Source organism: Festucalex cinctus, chromosome 5 (assembly GCF_051991245.1).
Source record: "Festucalex cinctus isolate MCC-2025b chromosome 5, RoL_Fcin_1.0, whole genome shotgun sequence".
Lineage (NCBI taxonomy): Eukaryota > Metazoa > Chordata > Actinopteri > Syngnathiformes > Syngnathidae > Festucalex > Festucalex cinctus.
In genome coordinates, this window is record NC_135415.1 from 14,379,767 (window position 1) to 14,393,831 (window position 14,065).

The window sequence follows — 14,065 nt, forward strand, 5'->3', positions numbered from 1 at the left end:
AAATGTTGACATTCCTCCTCTGCTTTCATTTTTCTTAGCAAGACACAGTGTCCAATCACCGGTGAGCTATTTTTGCATTAATTGAAGGCAATTAACTTCAAAGACGCTGCTGGTTTTTATTTTTTAAGTACAATGCAAGCCACAATGGCAAACGTGAACTGCCGATTTAAAGTTAACGAGCAATATCGATTCTGACGCCTGCGTATCGATACATGTATTGTGATGAGGCCCGCAACGATATATTGCCGTATCGATTTTTTGAGCACACCCCTAATACAATGAATGTGTAGACATTTTACAATATGAATGCTTTGCTGTCAAAGTAGCATTTCCTTTATTTTGTACATTTCCTTTATTTTGTACATAAAGTAGTCAATAGAAGGTTATTTGTAGCCTCTGTCATTTTCTTTATTAACATTTAACAGCATGTAAAAGCTCCTAACTATTCAAAGTCCCAACTATTCAACTTTATATTAAATGAAACAGCAAATCATTATCCAAAGCAGAAAGAAGAATCATCCTTTTGTCATACACACAAAATTTGAAATCTGATTTACAACTTTTTGATCAGGTCACCGACCAGTTCAAACTATATTGAGATTGATTCATTAATTTGTGTCTTAAATGACTCCAAATGGAGGGCTCGTAAGCATGTTTTTTAAACTTACCCTCATAGAGTGCTGATTACTTGTGGTTTGTCTCAAAATTGATATGTATGTGGTTATTTTGTCGAGGCATTTGAATTTTGATCACTTCGTATTACTGTTACGTTGTAATTATGGTTTTTAGCATTGAAAAGTTTGAACCTGAGTTAAACTTGATAACAATTTTACCTTATGACTTAAGTTTGTTAATTGATGGTTAAGTGGCACTGAAACCTTTTTTTTTTTTTTTTTTCCTGAAAGCGGTCTGCTTACTATCTGGGGATCCAGTTGATGTCCACCCCTTCAGACCTGTCAGGTGGTATGTCCCATCCTGGCCCTTCCCCGGGTGCGGGCCTTTCCCCCGGTCCCATCCTGGGCCCCAGTCCCGGACCGGACCCGTCACCTGGCTCCGTTCACAGCATGATGGGACCCAGCCCTGGGCCCGGAACGCCCAATGCGGCCCACGGCATGCAGGGACAGGCGCAGAGCGACTTCTCGCAAGACATGATGTATTCTATGCACAAGGTAAACAAACGTGAGACAATTCATTCAATTGTAACTGTGTATTTGTGGCCATTAGGATCTATTGCTGTGTAACGCTGGTCAATCTTGGACTGAGAAACCTGTTGAATTTTGTGAATTTGTTCTAGTTGTCTTCATGAAAATGTTATTCTCCTTTCATCAACACTGGCTGCCTACTGCAGACAAAATGCTCACTTTAGCAGTTCTTCAGTATTATTTTTGACAATTTAAATGTAGTCTTAATATCATTGCTCTTGATTTTTCAGCCCATGGACGGAATGAACGACAAGGCCATGGCGGACGCGATGCACTTTGGTCACATGAAAGGTGTGGGCATGAGATCACTCCACAGTGGCATGGGCCCCCCGCAGAGCCCAATGGACCAGCATAGCCAGGGTACATGTCAAGCTTTTTAACTCATTCACTCCCAGCCGTTTTCACTGATGTAATCTCCTTTGGTTCCAGCTGTTTTCCTGGATTTTGACTGATTTTGCAAGGCCTCCAGAATATTGTGTTCTATTGCTATAAAAACATGGAACCTACCAAAAGAAAGATTAGAGTCTCTTCTTTCATCAGAAAAAAAAGTATATTTTTATCTGTTTCCGTTTCATCATTATCCACAAATCTGTTTAGAACTGTGGGGAAATCAAGCTTGTTTTAACATGGCCCTGGTTGATCTCTTATACTCTGCTGTCACCTGCTAGCCTTTTTTGGAATAGCTATCATTGCTTCAACCATTCTCTGCAGTAGAGAGGCTGCATCAAAGCCTCCTGTATGCTCCAGCATAAAAAAAACAAACAATAAAAACTATGGCTGGGGATATTTGACTGTCTCACGATTTGATTCAATTATGATTTTCGGGTCTATGATTCGATTCAGAATCGATTTTCGATTCTCGATTCAAACGATTTTCAATTCAAAATTATTTGATTGACAAATGATTTCTGCTTCAATTTACAGATATGCACAACATTGTCATGATCTACTCCAGTCTGCTTTGCAAGACAAAATGACAAATAGAGATATTAAAGTGTCTCTTTTTTTGTTTAAACATTTATTAATTTTGTATTGTAAGTGCCTTTTTCCACAAAAACAGCACGTGGGCTACAACTGCCTTTCCCCCTTCATCATTTCTAATTTAAATAAAATCGATTTTTGGATATTAAATATCGATTCGATTAATAAATGAGAATCTCGATTCTTTTATGAATCGATTATTTTGGCACACCCCTAATAAAAATGTATAAATACATCTATGGAACACCTAAAACATTTATAATAGAACGTATTTACATGTTTTTGGGAGCAAATGTGTTAACCATATTTCCTCAAATACTGGCCGTGGGGCATTTTTTAAATTAGTTCTATTGTGAAAATTTAGGTCTTAATTTGGGAAGGGTGTTCTTTTTTTTTTGGTCTATTAGATTAGACAATGTTAGGCAGTATTTGAGGAAGTATGGTACTTAATCTTTAATTTACAAGCTGTGAGTACACTAAAGGGTATTTAGAGGTCTCTAATCTTGAACCCTCATTCCTACTTTAGGCTACATGTCCCCCCATCCTTCTCCGATGGGTGTACACGAGCACGCGTCCAGCCCCATGTCCGGGGGCGGAGGACCCACGCCGCCCCACATGCCCCCCTCCCAGCCGGGCCCCATGATGCCCATGGACCCGCAAGGAGGAGTAGGCGGCGCCGGCAGTGGTGTCGTACCTAACATGTCCGGCATGGGCCAGCCGGGCCGGGGGCCGTCGGCGTTCAGTCAGGCCCAGCTGCAGCAGCTCCGTGCTCAGATCCTGGCCTACAAGGTCTTGGGCCGTGGGCAGCCGCTGCCTGAGAACCTCCAGCTGGCCGTGCAGGGCAAGAGGAGCCTACCCACAATGCAGCAGCAGCAGCAGCAACAGGCGGCAAGTGGTAGTCCTTACAATAGGCCTCAAGGTAGGAGGATTTAAACTAGTGATATTCAATTCAATTCATTTCATTACTTAAAAAGAGAGAAATGATAAGGGACAGAAAGAAGTAAAACTTAGGTCATCTGCCACTAACAACAACAAAATAATCAACACAAAGTAAATGACAGCAAGCGGTCAAGATGCTTTCATTATAATTCTATATAATAATTAAGCAACATGTCCTTGTGTTATATGTATATTTCCAGTAATTGAGCTTTTGTCAAGTTTTTAGAGATATAGATGGACTGAAATGATTTTGTTTTACAATCCAGATTGTTCCATAAACTGACACCTTGAGTTGAAATACATCGTTCTTTTTGTTTTGTTCTATGTTTTGTTTTGGAGAAAATATTTGTTCCTCTTAATTTGTACTCACTGTCCCTTTTTTTTTTTTTTTTTTTTTTTCTTTTTTTTTTTTTTTATAAATAATTTGTATAATAACTGGTAAACTTTCATTATGGGCTTGAAACATTATTTTGAGATGGTTAAACTCCATCAATTCATTAAATTTTTTAGTTTTTAGTTGTATAAATAATGGATGAGTGTGGTCTCTGTATCCGCAGCCGCAAACGACACGAATTGCACGTTTCTGTAAAAGAAAGATGGAGTTGGTGTAGGTTTTGGCTGCACGCCCCCACACTTCAATGCAATATTACATGTGGACTTGGATGAAAAACTCTTTAAATTAAAACAAGACAAGAAGTTAAAGGTCAATTACTTTTGAAATTATCATTTGTTATTTTTACAAACAAATATAGTTGCTTGACAATCTGCACTTGTTTTTTTTGTTTTTTTTAATTTATAAATGTGTTCTGGTTCAAAGGCATGCCAATGGCAGCTTTGAGTGGAGCCCAGTCCAGCCCCTGCCCCACTCCAGCCATGCAAGGTCACAATCAAAGCACAGGGCCCAAACCTTGGCCCGATGGTATGTATTGGAAGATGGAACTATTAATCTATAGACAGTATGTACTCTCTAAAAGAATTCCCTCATTTTGGCTGTTGACCGAAAACATTTGGGTTTGATATCAAAAGATCTGATTATCAACTACACAATTGTTTCTTCAGAATCTTCACAAAGCTTGAAATGTTTTTATAGTCAACAGTTGACTGATTTTTTTATTTTTATTTTTTTGACACTCTGCTTCACAATGTTGCTCTTAACCCTGACAGCGCTCTGGTTTTCATCTTTGAGATCAAAAGATCTGGTTATCAAATTGTTTCTTCAGAATCATCACAAAGCTTGAAATGCTTTTATAGTCAATAGTTGACTGATTTTTTTTGTGACTATCTGCTTCACAATGTTGCTTTTAACTCTGACAGCTCTCTGGTTTTCATCTTGGTTACACCTCTAAATATTATCATTGTAGACCTAACGAGCCAAAACCCTCATTTGAAATGACATTCAGTGCTATTTATTGCTTTAGTAAACACTTGTGTGGGGGTAAAAAAACACATTCACATGTTCTAATACTTTTGCTCACATGAAAATGGCTAGGTTCAGACAAAAGAGAATATCAGATGCAGATGTAAAAACGCTTGAATCTACACAAGCTTTTCTTGTATTCGTCTTTTGACAGCCGAGCAAACCCACCCGTCTATAGCAATAATAAATATATAATATATAAAACCAAAAGTATGTAGTGTAGTGAAATAAAACACGCCCTTTCATGCCACACATCATAAAAAAGAAACGAATTTGAAGCTGACGAAACTTCAATGTTTAGTCTTGCGTCACGTTCTTCTTTTTGAAAAGCTGAAGTGAATACTTTGAAATACGTTTTCATTTGACATCCATTTCCTTTCCCTGTCAACGAGCGGACTAAACTTCCATTCAGATTAAGGGATGTCCTCATCATGTTTGATCTTAGGTATAGTTTCAAAAGTGAAAGTTTCCGCAACGCTTTCAGTCGATTTCAATGAGCAGTGATTGTGAAACTGCGGTACTCTGTGATGTCTCACGTCTCATTTCCCAATTTTCTCGGGCCCAGCATGACATCCATTTAAGAGGCCTAACAGAATATATCTCCGATAGGAACTCATCATTTGCACTTAAATGGAGACATGTTCCGCATTTTTCCCACAGTTTAAGAGTTTGTAGGTTCCAAGGATTCCACATCCCTACTGGTAACGTAACTCTTCTTTTGAGCAATTTAAAATGGCTGCCACACGAAAAAGTAGGGATGGGTACCTTTCACATTTGAAATTTTCGGTACTTTTTTTTTTTTTTTTCTTCTTCTTTCTCTTTTTTTATGTTATTCATTTATTTTGGTAATAAATGTTCATTATTGTTTATTTAACAGTAATATCTTTTTACAAATCTATTTTACAATTACTTTTTAATGCATAAAACTTGACAAATAAAAGAAATAAAAAAGAAAAGTTTTAACATTTTACAATTACTGAAGTATAATTTAATACACATTAATTTTACAAAAAAAAGTGTGACGCAAAGTTCTGTGCAACAAAGGGAATGAGTAAAACAGTAAATATATAAATTAATAATTTATCACTCTCTGTTTCGGTGCCTGTGTACTGCACCTGTGAAAGGCGGTTGTCTGCACAACGCGTCCGCTCTCCCCATACAGTGAGTGAAGACGGCGCCGGCACTTCCCTCTAGCCATGCACTAATTGCGTTGAACTGCGGACAATGTCATCCTCCACCCGGTGCGAAGGCTGTTATACTTCATAAAATTTATTTTGTTTGGCTTGGCACCGCAAAAATCTCGCTCGATTCCAAACCAGGAAATGTGTTTTTACTGGGTGAAGACCAGCGCGAGTCGGTGACGTGACGTCAGTACGCTGGTGTACGTACAATGCTGCGTTCGTGTGCGCCATGGAAAATTGTCAACACTTCTACTCCTGCACAGTCACAACTTAGAATGACGTGCTTCAGAAGAGAAACAAGGCACCGTTTGATTTTACGTGAATCGGTGCTCGGAAGTACCAACCCAAATCGGTCCATACTCGAAAAAGTATCGTCTTCGGTACCCATCCATACTCAAAAGTGAATAAACCATTTTTGAATCCACAAACTTTTTCCCTGCTCAAATGAAAAGGATGCTCAAGGCTGTCTCTCATAATAAAGATTAATCAAATTTGATTTACTTTTAAACTCCAGCACATCTCCCCCTCCTCTTTCCTGGCTTTCTGACCGAAAGATAAGAAAGAAAGCCCTCACCTTTTTGAATTGAGCTGATGTAACTCCAAAGCAACATCTTTCAGACTGAGGGAGACAGCAAATCATGATGTTTGGTTAATCCACCCAATGACAAAATATTCTGTTCTACTGCATCAAAGTGTCTCCTACAATGCATTTTTTATCTGTATCTTATCTCTGGGGTTCTTGAAAAGTCTAACCACAGAAAAATACATTCACACACTGTCGAATAAGTACAAATGGAAGAGGCACTGTTATAACAAAAAAAAACTTTTAGAGAATTAGAAGCCTAAAGAATATCCCTCCGTCCATCCATTTTTCTGCCTTTCAAACTCCAACCTTATTTACTTAACACTTTTCAAACATAAAAACACAACTTATTGTGCTTTTGAGAAAAAAATAAGACTACACTAAGAATTGGCCACAAATCAATTACAGGCCACATGCAGATACAGACAACCATTTGCAACCAATTTCACAACAGTAATTGAATTGAATCCACCCTGCCTGTACGGGAAGTCAAGCAATTAAACAACAGTCTACAAGATAGTGGTCTCTGTGAGAGTGCGCCGTACGAATCATTGGAAAGATTATTGATGCTACCTGGTTAGGAATTTGGGAGCAGAACGGGAGGCTCAGCTAGGCAGGAAAGCAAGCAGTCTGTTCCGAGTAAGCTTATCAGTCAAGGTCACGTCGATATTGCTTCATGTATAATGAATGAAAAGCCCATTGTTAAAGAAAATACAGGTGTCCACTAGGGGTGTTAAAAAAAATCGATTCGGCAATATATCGCGATACTACAGCACGCGTTTCTCTAATTGATTCAATAGGCAGCCGAATTGGTTTTTTGACATCCATTTTTGATGGAAAAATATTCAACAAAACGCCTAACTTTCACACCTTAAGCATGGAAGAATGTTATATTAAAGGAACATTAAGCCTTAATATTTTATTTCAATGCTTTTCTAACATGAAAAAGGTTACAACCTGTTTGTTAAATACAATGGCTCAGTACATGTACAAGTTTACTGAATGGTAAAAAAAAAATCGCAACAGTCAACTTGTAAATTCATATCTGGATTAATTGGTATCGAATTGAATCATGACCTATGAATCATGATTCGGATTGAATCGTCAGGTACTGGGCAATTCACACCCCTAGTGTCCACAATACAGTACCGTATGAACTTATGTACATGTTAAATAATTATTTTCCATAACACTTCCTTATCTCCAGGCCAAGGCGGTGACAATCAAGCTGGTGCCCCCAAGCACCTCCCCCCTGTGAGTGGCGGCCGCCCGTCACCCGCGCCTCCCCAGGCCGCCGCCATGCCAGCCGGGCCCCTCCCGGGTGGCAACATGGCCCCTCAGCCAGCGGGCCAACAGGTGTCCCCCATGCTACAAATGCAACAGAAGCAGAACCGTGTCACGCCCATTCAGAAGCCGCAGGGCCTGGACCCGGTGGGAATCCTACAGGAGAGGGAGTACAGGTAAAATGATTAATTTGTAGCCTTAAACCGATTGATTGTTTTTGATCACCTTCATAATGATGGTCCACCAGGCTGCAGGCTCGGATCGCGCATCGTATCCAAGAACTGGAGAGTCTGCCAGGCTCCCTTCCGCCCGACCTGAGGACCAAGGCCACGGTGGAGCTCAAGGCACTGCGACTCCTCAACTTCCAGCGGCAGGTTTGCACATTTATTTTTCATCCTTTCGTATTTGAATTATAATTATTTTGATATACTGTATGTATACAATACAGAGGAACCTAAAAACATCAAAATAGTTTTTATGTAGCATTCACACATATGTATCTTGTTTTCTCAATTTTTAAACATGTGAAGGGGACCAGTTGGCTGAAATGTCTGAAACATGGTAGATAATGTACAAATTTAAATCTTAGTACTCTATTTACCCATTAAGGCCAGGAGCTCATGATCTTGTTTCTGCCGTTAGTCTTCCTTTAAAGCCGGAAGAGCGGATACGTCATTTTGTTTTCTTTTGACCAATTCTTGGTCTCTTGGCGGATAAAATTCATCAGAATATACATGCGAGGGTGACGTGGGCCTCGTAGCATGTGCTGGAATTGGAGTTAAGAAATATGTTTGTAGACAATAAGGATGTTGATGGATTTGTAACGGAATGTACGACGAATAATTATCACTCGACTCCCCGGGGTTATTACAACTGCGCTCCAATGTTGAATGGGGATGTAACGATCCAAACGTCACGATACGATATTATCACGATTTGAAGGTCACGATCCGATAATTATCACGATATTGTGGGGAGGTTTGAGATACAAAAAAAGGTCGCAATATTGTGAAAAAATTAGCTCATACTAAAAAAAAAAAAAAAAACACACACACACAATATTGTGCTTTTGTACAATTTAACAATTAAAAATATAAAAATATACAAAAATTGGATATAAAAAATAATACTTGCTAATGCAAGCACACATTGAGTTCCTCTACATATTGACTCGGTTTACAAGTAAATTACTTTCCCCTTCACCTGACCATTAACATGGATTTTAAACATAGAAGGGCCAAAATATGCCTTGTGAAATTTAAACTGCACTTAAAAAAAAAAAAAAAAAAAAAAAAAAAAAAAAAAATAATAATCAAGCCACCATAGGGTGCTAGAATTGCACAAATGGAAATCAACCTCAATTTTTGAACAGATATGCTGCTTTTAATATCATGACGACGACGATATTGTTGCAGTTTTAATATCGCAATATGATATTGCTGTTATCGTTACGACCCTAGTTGAAGGTAAATATACCCACAGATGTGACACAGTTGTTTATTGATTTTTAGAAAATATATATTGAAGGTCTAAAATAATGTATGAATGCCACAAGTGTGTAAGCTTTGAAATGTTTTTGGAATTATGTTACTATCTGCTTCAGGAGCTGAGATATCATTTAATAGACGTTGACAATATTGTTGAATTTCTAGGAAGACCTCAGGTTTTCGGAGTTGATTTTAAAGTCTTTTGCCAAGCACTTAATGGGTTAATGGAGGGTTTTAAGTCCAGGTGATCCAAATGTGCTTAAAAAGTAAGGCTAAACATAGTTTTCTTTTTTATTTCCTGCAGTGCACAGATTCGCAAATTATGTCTGTTAGAAAAAAATAAAACACTTGCATAGTTGTTGTGTCGAATCAGTGAAGATCCAGATCTTCTAAAAAAAATTTAAGTGAATTATTCCTGGCAATGTTGCTGTAACTCAAACATTTGATGACTTTGGAGTTTCTGCCATATTCCCCTCTGCCCAGCTGAGGCAGGACGTGGTGGCGTGCATGCGGCGCGACACCACCCTGGAAACGGCCCTCAACTCCAAGGCGTACCGCCGCAGCAAGCGGCAGACGCTGCGGGAGGCACGCATGACCGAGAAGCTGGAGAAGCAGCAGAAGCTGGAGCAGGAGAAGAAGCGCCGGCAGAAGCACCAGGTTGGGAAAAAAAAATCTATTGTGGAAAAATGAAAGACACAAATTGAGGAGCGCCAATATGTCAAGCTTTTTGTTGTTGTTGTTGTTGTGTTTCCCCAGGAGTACCTTAACAGTATTCTCCAGCATGCCAAGGACTTCAAGGAGTACCATCGATCCATGTCGGGGAAAATGCAGAAGCTCACACGAGCCATCGCCACCTGGCACACCAACACGGAGCGGGAGCAGAAGAAAGAGACTGAGAGGATTGAGAAGGAGAGAATGAGGAGACTTATGGTAACAACCTCAATTCACTGTTGTATATTCTGCGTTTTTTGTTTGTTTGTTTGCTTTGTTTTTTACTAGGAACACAGTGGCCAGCCTGCAATTTTAGGAGCCAAGTAGAAAATTAAGTGTGCTCACTATAAATCGACTTCAAATTAAAAATTGACATTTTCACTCCTTTTCACTTTCGAACTTATTATTGGAAGAGTGGAGCAGAAATGTGTCAGAAACAAAAAATATGAAAGAATTTGAAAAACAAAAGGCAGGTAAAGGCAATAAATTTACACGCACATTACGTGCGTGTAAATTTACTCGCACTGTCTGAAATTTTAGGGGAAAAAAGGCCACCATTCGAGGCAGTCTGGAGCCCTGTTGTGTTAAGATTTTTTCTCTTAAATATTAACTCATTTGCTCCCAAAAACATATAAATACGTTCTATTTTAAACGTTACCATGACCCCAAAGATATATTTATACGTTTTTTGTTTTTTTTTTAATGCGAGAGCAAACAGAGGGCTTTGATGTAGCCTCTGAACTGAAGAGAATGCTTGAAGCAATGGTAGTTATTACAAAAACTGCCAGCAGGTGGCAGCAGAGTATAAGAGATCAACCATGTTGCTAAAAGCTCTTTTCCTCACTGTTTTACACACGTGAATAATGATGAAATTTAACTATATTCTAATGCTAATTGCTGCAAAACGGAAACAGAAATAAAAAAAAAAATCCTGATGAAAGAAGAGACTCTAATCTTTCTTTTGGTAGGTAGGTACCATATTTTTATAGCAATAGAACACAATATTGTGCGAGCCTTGGAAAATCAGTCGAAATCCAGTCAAACAACTGGGAGCGAAGGGGGTTGCTTCAGTGAAAATGGCTGCGAGTGAATAATTTAACTACCACAAAAAAAACAACAACAAAAAACAGGGTCAACATATCTATCTGAGCTCATGGCGCCACAGCAAAACCATAAACTATCTGTATATATATATATATATATATATATATACATTTTGTAAAGTTGCAAATAGTATCACAAGCCTCTTCTGCAATTGATAAGGCGGAAGACGAGGAGGGCTATCGAAAACTGATCGACCAGAAGAAGGACAAGCGCTTGGCTTACCTGCTGCAGCAGACAGACGAGTACGTGGCCAACCTCACCACCCTGGTGTACGAGCACAAAGCGGCACAGGCGGCGAAGGAGAAGAAGCGAAGGAAGAAGAAGAAGAAGGCGGTATGTACGATGAAAGACTTCATGACAGATTGTGGCCCAAAATGTAAAGAATGACATCAATGTTGTCCGTTATCTAGAAGGTTGACGGAGAAGGTGGCGAAGGCACAAGTGCCATCGGACCTGATGGAGAGGTAAGTCAGTTATCTATTAAAACACATTATCATCTGTTTAAACTTCGCCAAAACTTGTCCAATACTTTAAACCCCCTATTTTCTATTTTTTTTTTCTTACTTTAAATCATTGCGTTATCTGTTTACCCTGAACTCGTTTCCTCACCGTCTTGTACACGCCCACTCTATTCACTCAATGCTTAGACTGGCTAATCAGCCTAAGCGTCCCAATTTTCTTGTTGCTTTCTTGTACATTATCTGTTTTTCCTGTACTATCTTCCTGTTCCTCACGAAAAGCCAACTCACAAAGCTTCTTATAACTGAAAAGTGATTAAAGTGTGTCTTGTGTTTCTTTTGGCCTGGAATAATTTTGCCTTTTTCATGAGCCATTTCTCTAAGCAGTTTTTTTTTTATGTGGCTGTTATCTTACTCTTAGTATGCTGAGACCCAACAGCACACGATAACACATTTAGAACTGGGATTTATTATTTGTGTACAGCATAAATCGAGAGTCAGTGACTCGAGGGTGAAGAAATTAATTCAAAACGCAGGCCTGATAATAATGTTGGCCATTATCTGAATAATTATTGTCATTGTATATAGGAACCTTTCTTTTTTTTATTTTTATTTTTTATTTTTATTTTTTTTATTATTATGAACCTCCCTCCTCGCTATATGGATTATCTGTTTTTATTGCGGGAAGCCATGGAAGCAGCAAAGCGATCGATGCGTAGAGTTCATCTCAATGAGCACTCAATCATCATCATTGGATTGATTTTGGCAGGTTGACCGGCAGGATGTGTCCTTTAGGTGGCTATCAACATAGGAATAAGAAATATAGATGGCAAAGTGTTTCTAATTGTGGCGTGTTTGCAGCCCATGGACGAGAGCAGCCAGATGAGCGAGCTGCCCGTCAAGGTCATCCAGACGGAGACGGGCAAAGTTTTGCAGGGTACTGATGCGCCCAAATCCAGCCAGCTGGAGGCCTGGCTCGAAATGAACCCCGGGTGAGAACAGTCATTGTACTTTTGCCTTTAGTTTCTGGATGTCTCTGCTCAATAAAACACGGTGTGAAATGTTCATGTAAGTGTTAGCTTTTCGTACTTGCCACAGGTACGAAGTTGCGCCGAGGTCGGACAGCGAGGAGAGTGGCTCCGAGTTTGAGGAGGAGGTCAGTAAGTCATGAATATGCACGTGCGCATATCTGAGAAAAATCTCACGGTACACCATCAAGCAAAAACCATCCTCACAGTACAACCCCACTCTTCTAATCCACTAGGGGGCTGTAGCCGTACACATTTCAGATATGCTCACTCTGAATTATGTACTCCACATCAGAGCTACATCTTGAAATAAATATACACTCAAGGGTCCTCAAAGTGTATTTTGTGTCGCAAGGAGGAAGAAGAGGCGGCCAAGGGCGAAAGCGACAAGACCATAGAACATCCCATCGGAGAGGCCAAGCACATTATCGAGTATTGTATTTTTATTTTTTTTTAAACAAGCAGCATATAATCATGGAATGCAGCACGTGAGTCTGATGTTGAGACACACGCACACACATGTTCAGATCAGCCAAGCAGGATGTGGATGATGAGTACAGCGTGCCGACAGACGAGACCAGCCTTCAGTCCTACTACGGCGTGGCTCACGCCGTCATCGAGAGGGTGGAGAAGCAATCGTCTCTGCTGATTAATGGCTCGCTCAAACACTACCAGGTACACGCATATACAGTGTGCAGTGCCGATGTGTCCCTGTGAATCCACAACTATGTGAAAAAACGAAAACTGAGCTTCCCCCCCCTAAATATTGAGGACGATTTATAAAAACTTAAGTAAAACATGGCTGCTGATTTGATCTGTCACTATAATGACAAAACTATCTGATGAGGGGGAAAATGACCTTAATTACTGTACTTGTGCTTGTTTGAGAAAAAAAAAAAATGAAAACAGTGCAATTTCAAGTCAAAGTTAAGATTTCGATAAGTTTCAAGTTGGAAATGATGACTGGTGCTCAGATGTATGGGGAAATGTTTCTGAACATAGTCAGCTTTTTGCAAGCTGTCTTGGGGCGGCATGGCTCAGTGGTAGAGTGGTCATCTCCCATCTGTGAGGTTGTGGGTTCGATCCTCACCACTGGCGACCATGTCGAAGTATACTTGAGCAAGACACTGAACCCAGGATTTGCTCACGGCGGACCTGGCAGTGCCCTGCATGGCGTGTGGTGTGTGAATGTTGCGTGAATGGGTGAATGTGAGACATTGTGAAGCTCTTTGGGCACCATATGGTCTAGATCAAGCGCAATATTAACTAATTGCTCCCCAAAACATATAAATACGTGTTATTTTAAATGTTTTAAGTGTCCCATAGACGTATTTATACTTTTTTTTTTTTTTATGCTAGAGCATACAGAAGGTTTTGATGCAGCATCTGAACTGAAGAGAACTGTTGAAGCAATGGTAGTCATTACAAAAATGGCCAGCAGGTGGCAACAGAGTATAAGAGATCAACCAGGGCCCTGTTGAACAAAAGCTCAATTACTCAAAATTGTAAATAGATTTGTGAGTAATGATGAAATTTACCTATATTCTAATGCTAATTGCTGCAAAATGGAAACCGATAGAAATATACATTTTTTCCTGATGAAAGAAGAGAGTCTAATCTTTCGTTTGGTAGGTTCCATGCTTTTATATCAATAGAACACAATATTCTGTGGGCCTTGCAAAATCAGTCA

The 14,065-nt window shown here is 39.5% G+C and overlaps 1 protein-coding gene across 2 annotated transcripts in view; it reads left to right on the forward strand.

Moving 5' to 3' along the window:
- The window catches only part of smarca2 (SWI/SNF related BAF chromatin remodeling complex subunit ATPase 2), a 41,141-nt gene that overhangs the window by 2,043 nt on the left and 25,033 nt on the right, over positions 1-14,065 (forward strand). For both annotated transcript variants that reach the window (XR_013283490.1, XM_077521088.1), the window contains exons 2-15: positions 906-1,169; positions 1,433-1,562; positions 2,710-3,102; positions 3,940-4,041; positions 7,511-7,763; positions 7,835-7,961; positions 9,558-9,731; positions 9,831-10,004; positions 11,049-11,222; positions 11,300-11,353; positions 12,209-12,339; positions 12,446-12,503; positions 12,731-12,807; positions 12,903-13,050. Coding sequence is in view for 1 of the 2 variants with exons in the window: in XM_077521088.1 (XP_077377214.1) it covers positions 936-1,169; positions 1,433-1,562; positions 2,710-3,102; positions 3,940-4,041; positions 7,511-7,763; positions 7,835-7,961; positions 9,558-9,731; positions 9,831-10,004; positions 11,049-11,222; positions 11,300-11,353; positions 12,209-12,339; positions 12,446-12,503; positions 12,731-12,807; positions 12,903-13,050 (2,229 nt within the window). In the remaining variant the exon portion in view is untranslated. The remainder of the gene's footprint in view (positions 1-905; positions 1,170-1,432; positions 1,563-2,709; positions 3,103-3,939; positions 4,042-7,510; positions 7,764-7,834; positions 7,962-9,557; positions 9,732-9,830; positions 10,005-11,048; positions 11,223-11,299; positions 11,354-12,208; positions 12,340-12,445; positions 12,504-12,730; positions 12,808-12,902; positions 13,051-14,065) is intronic.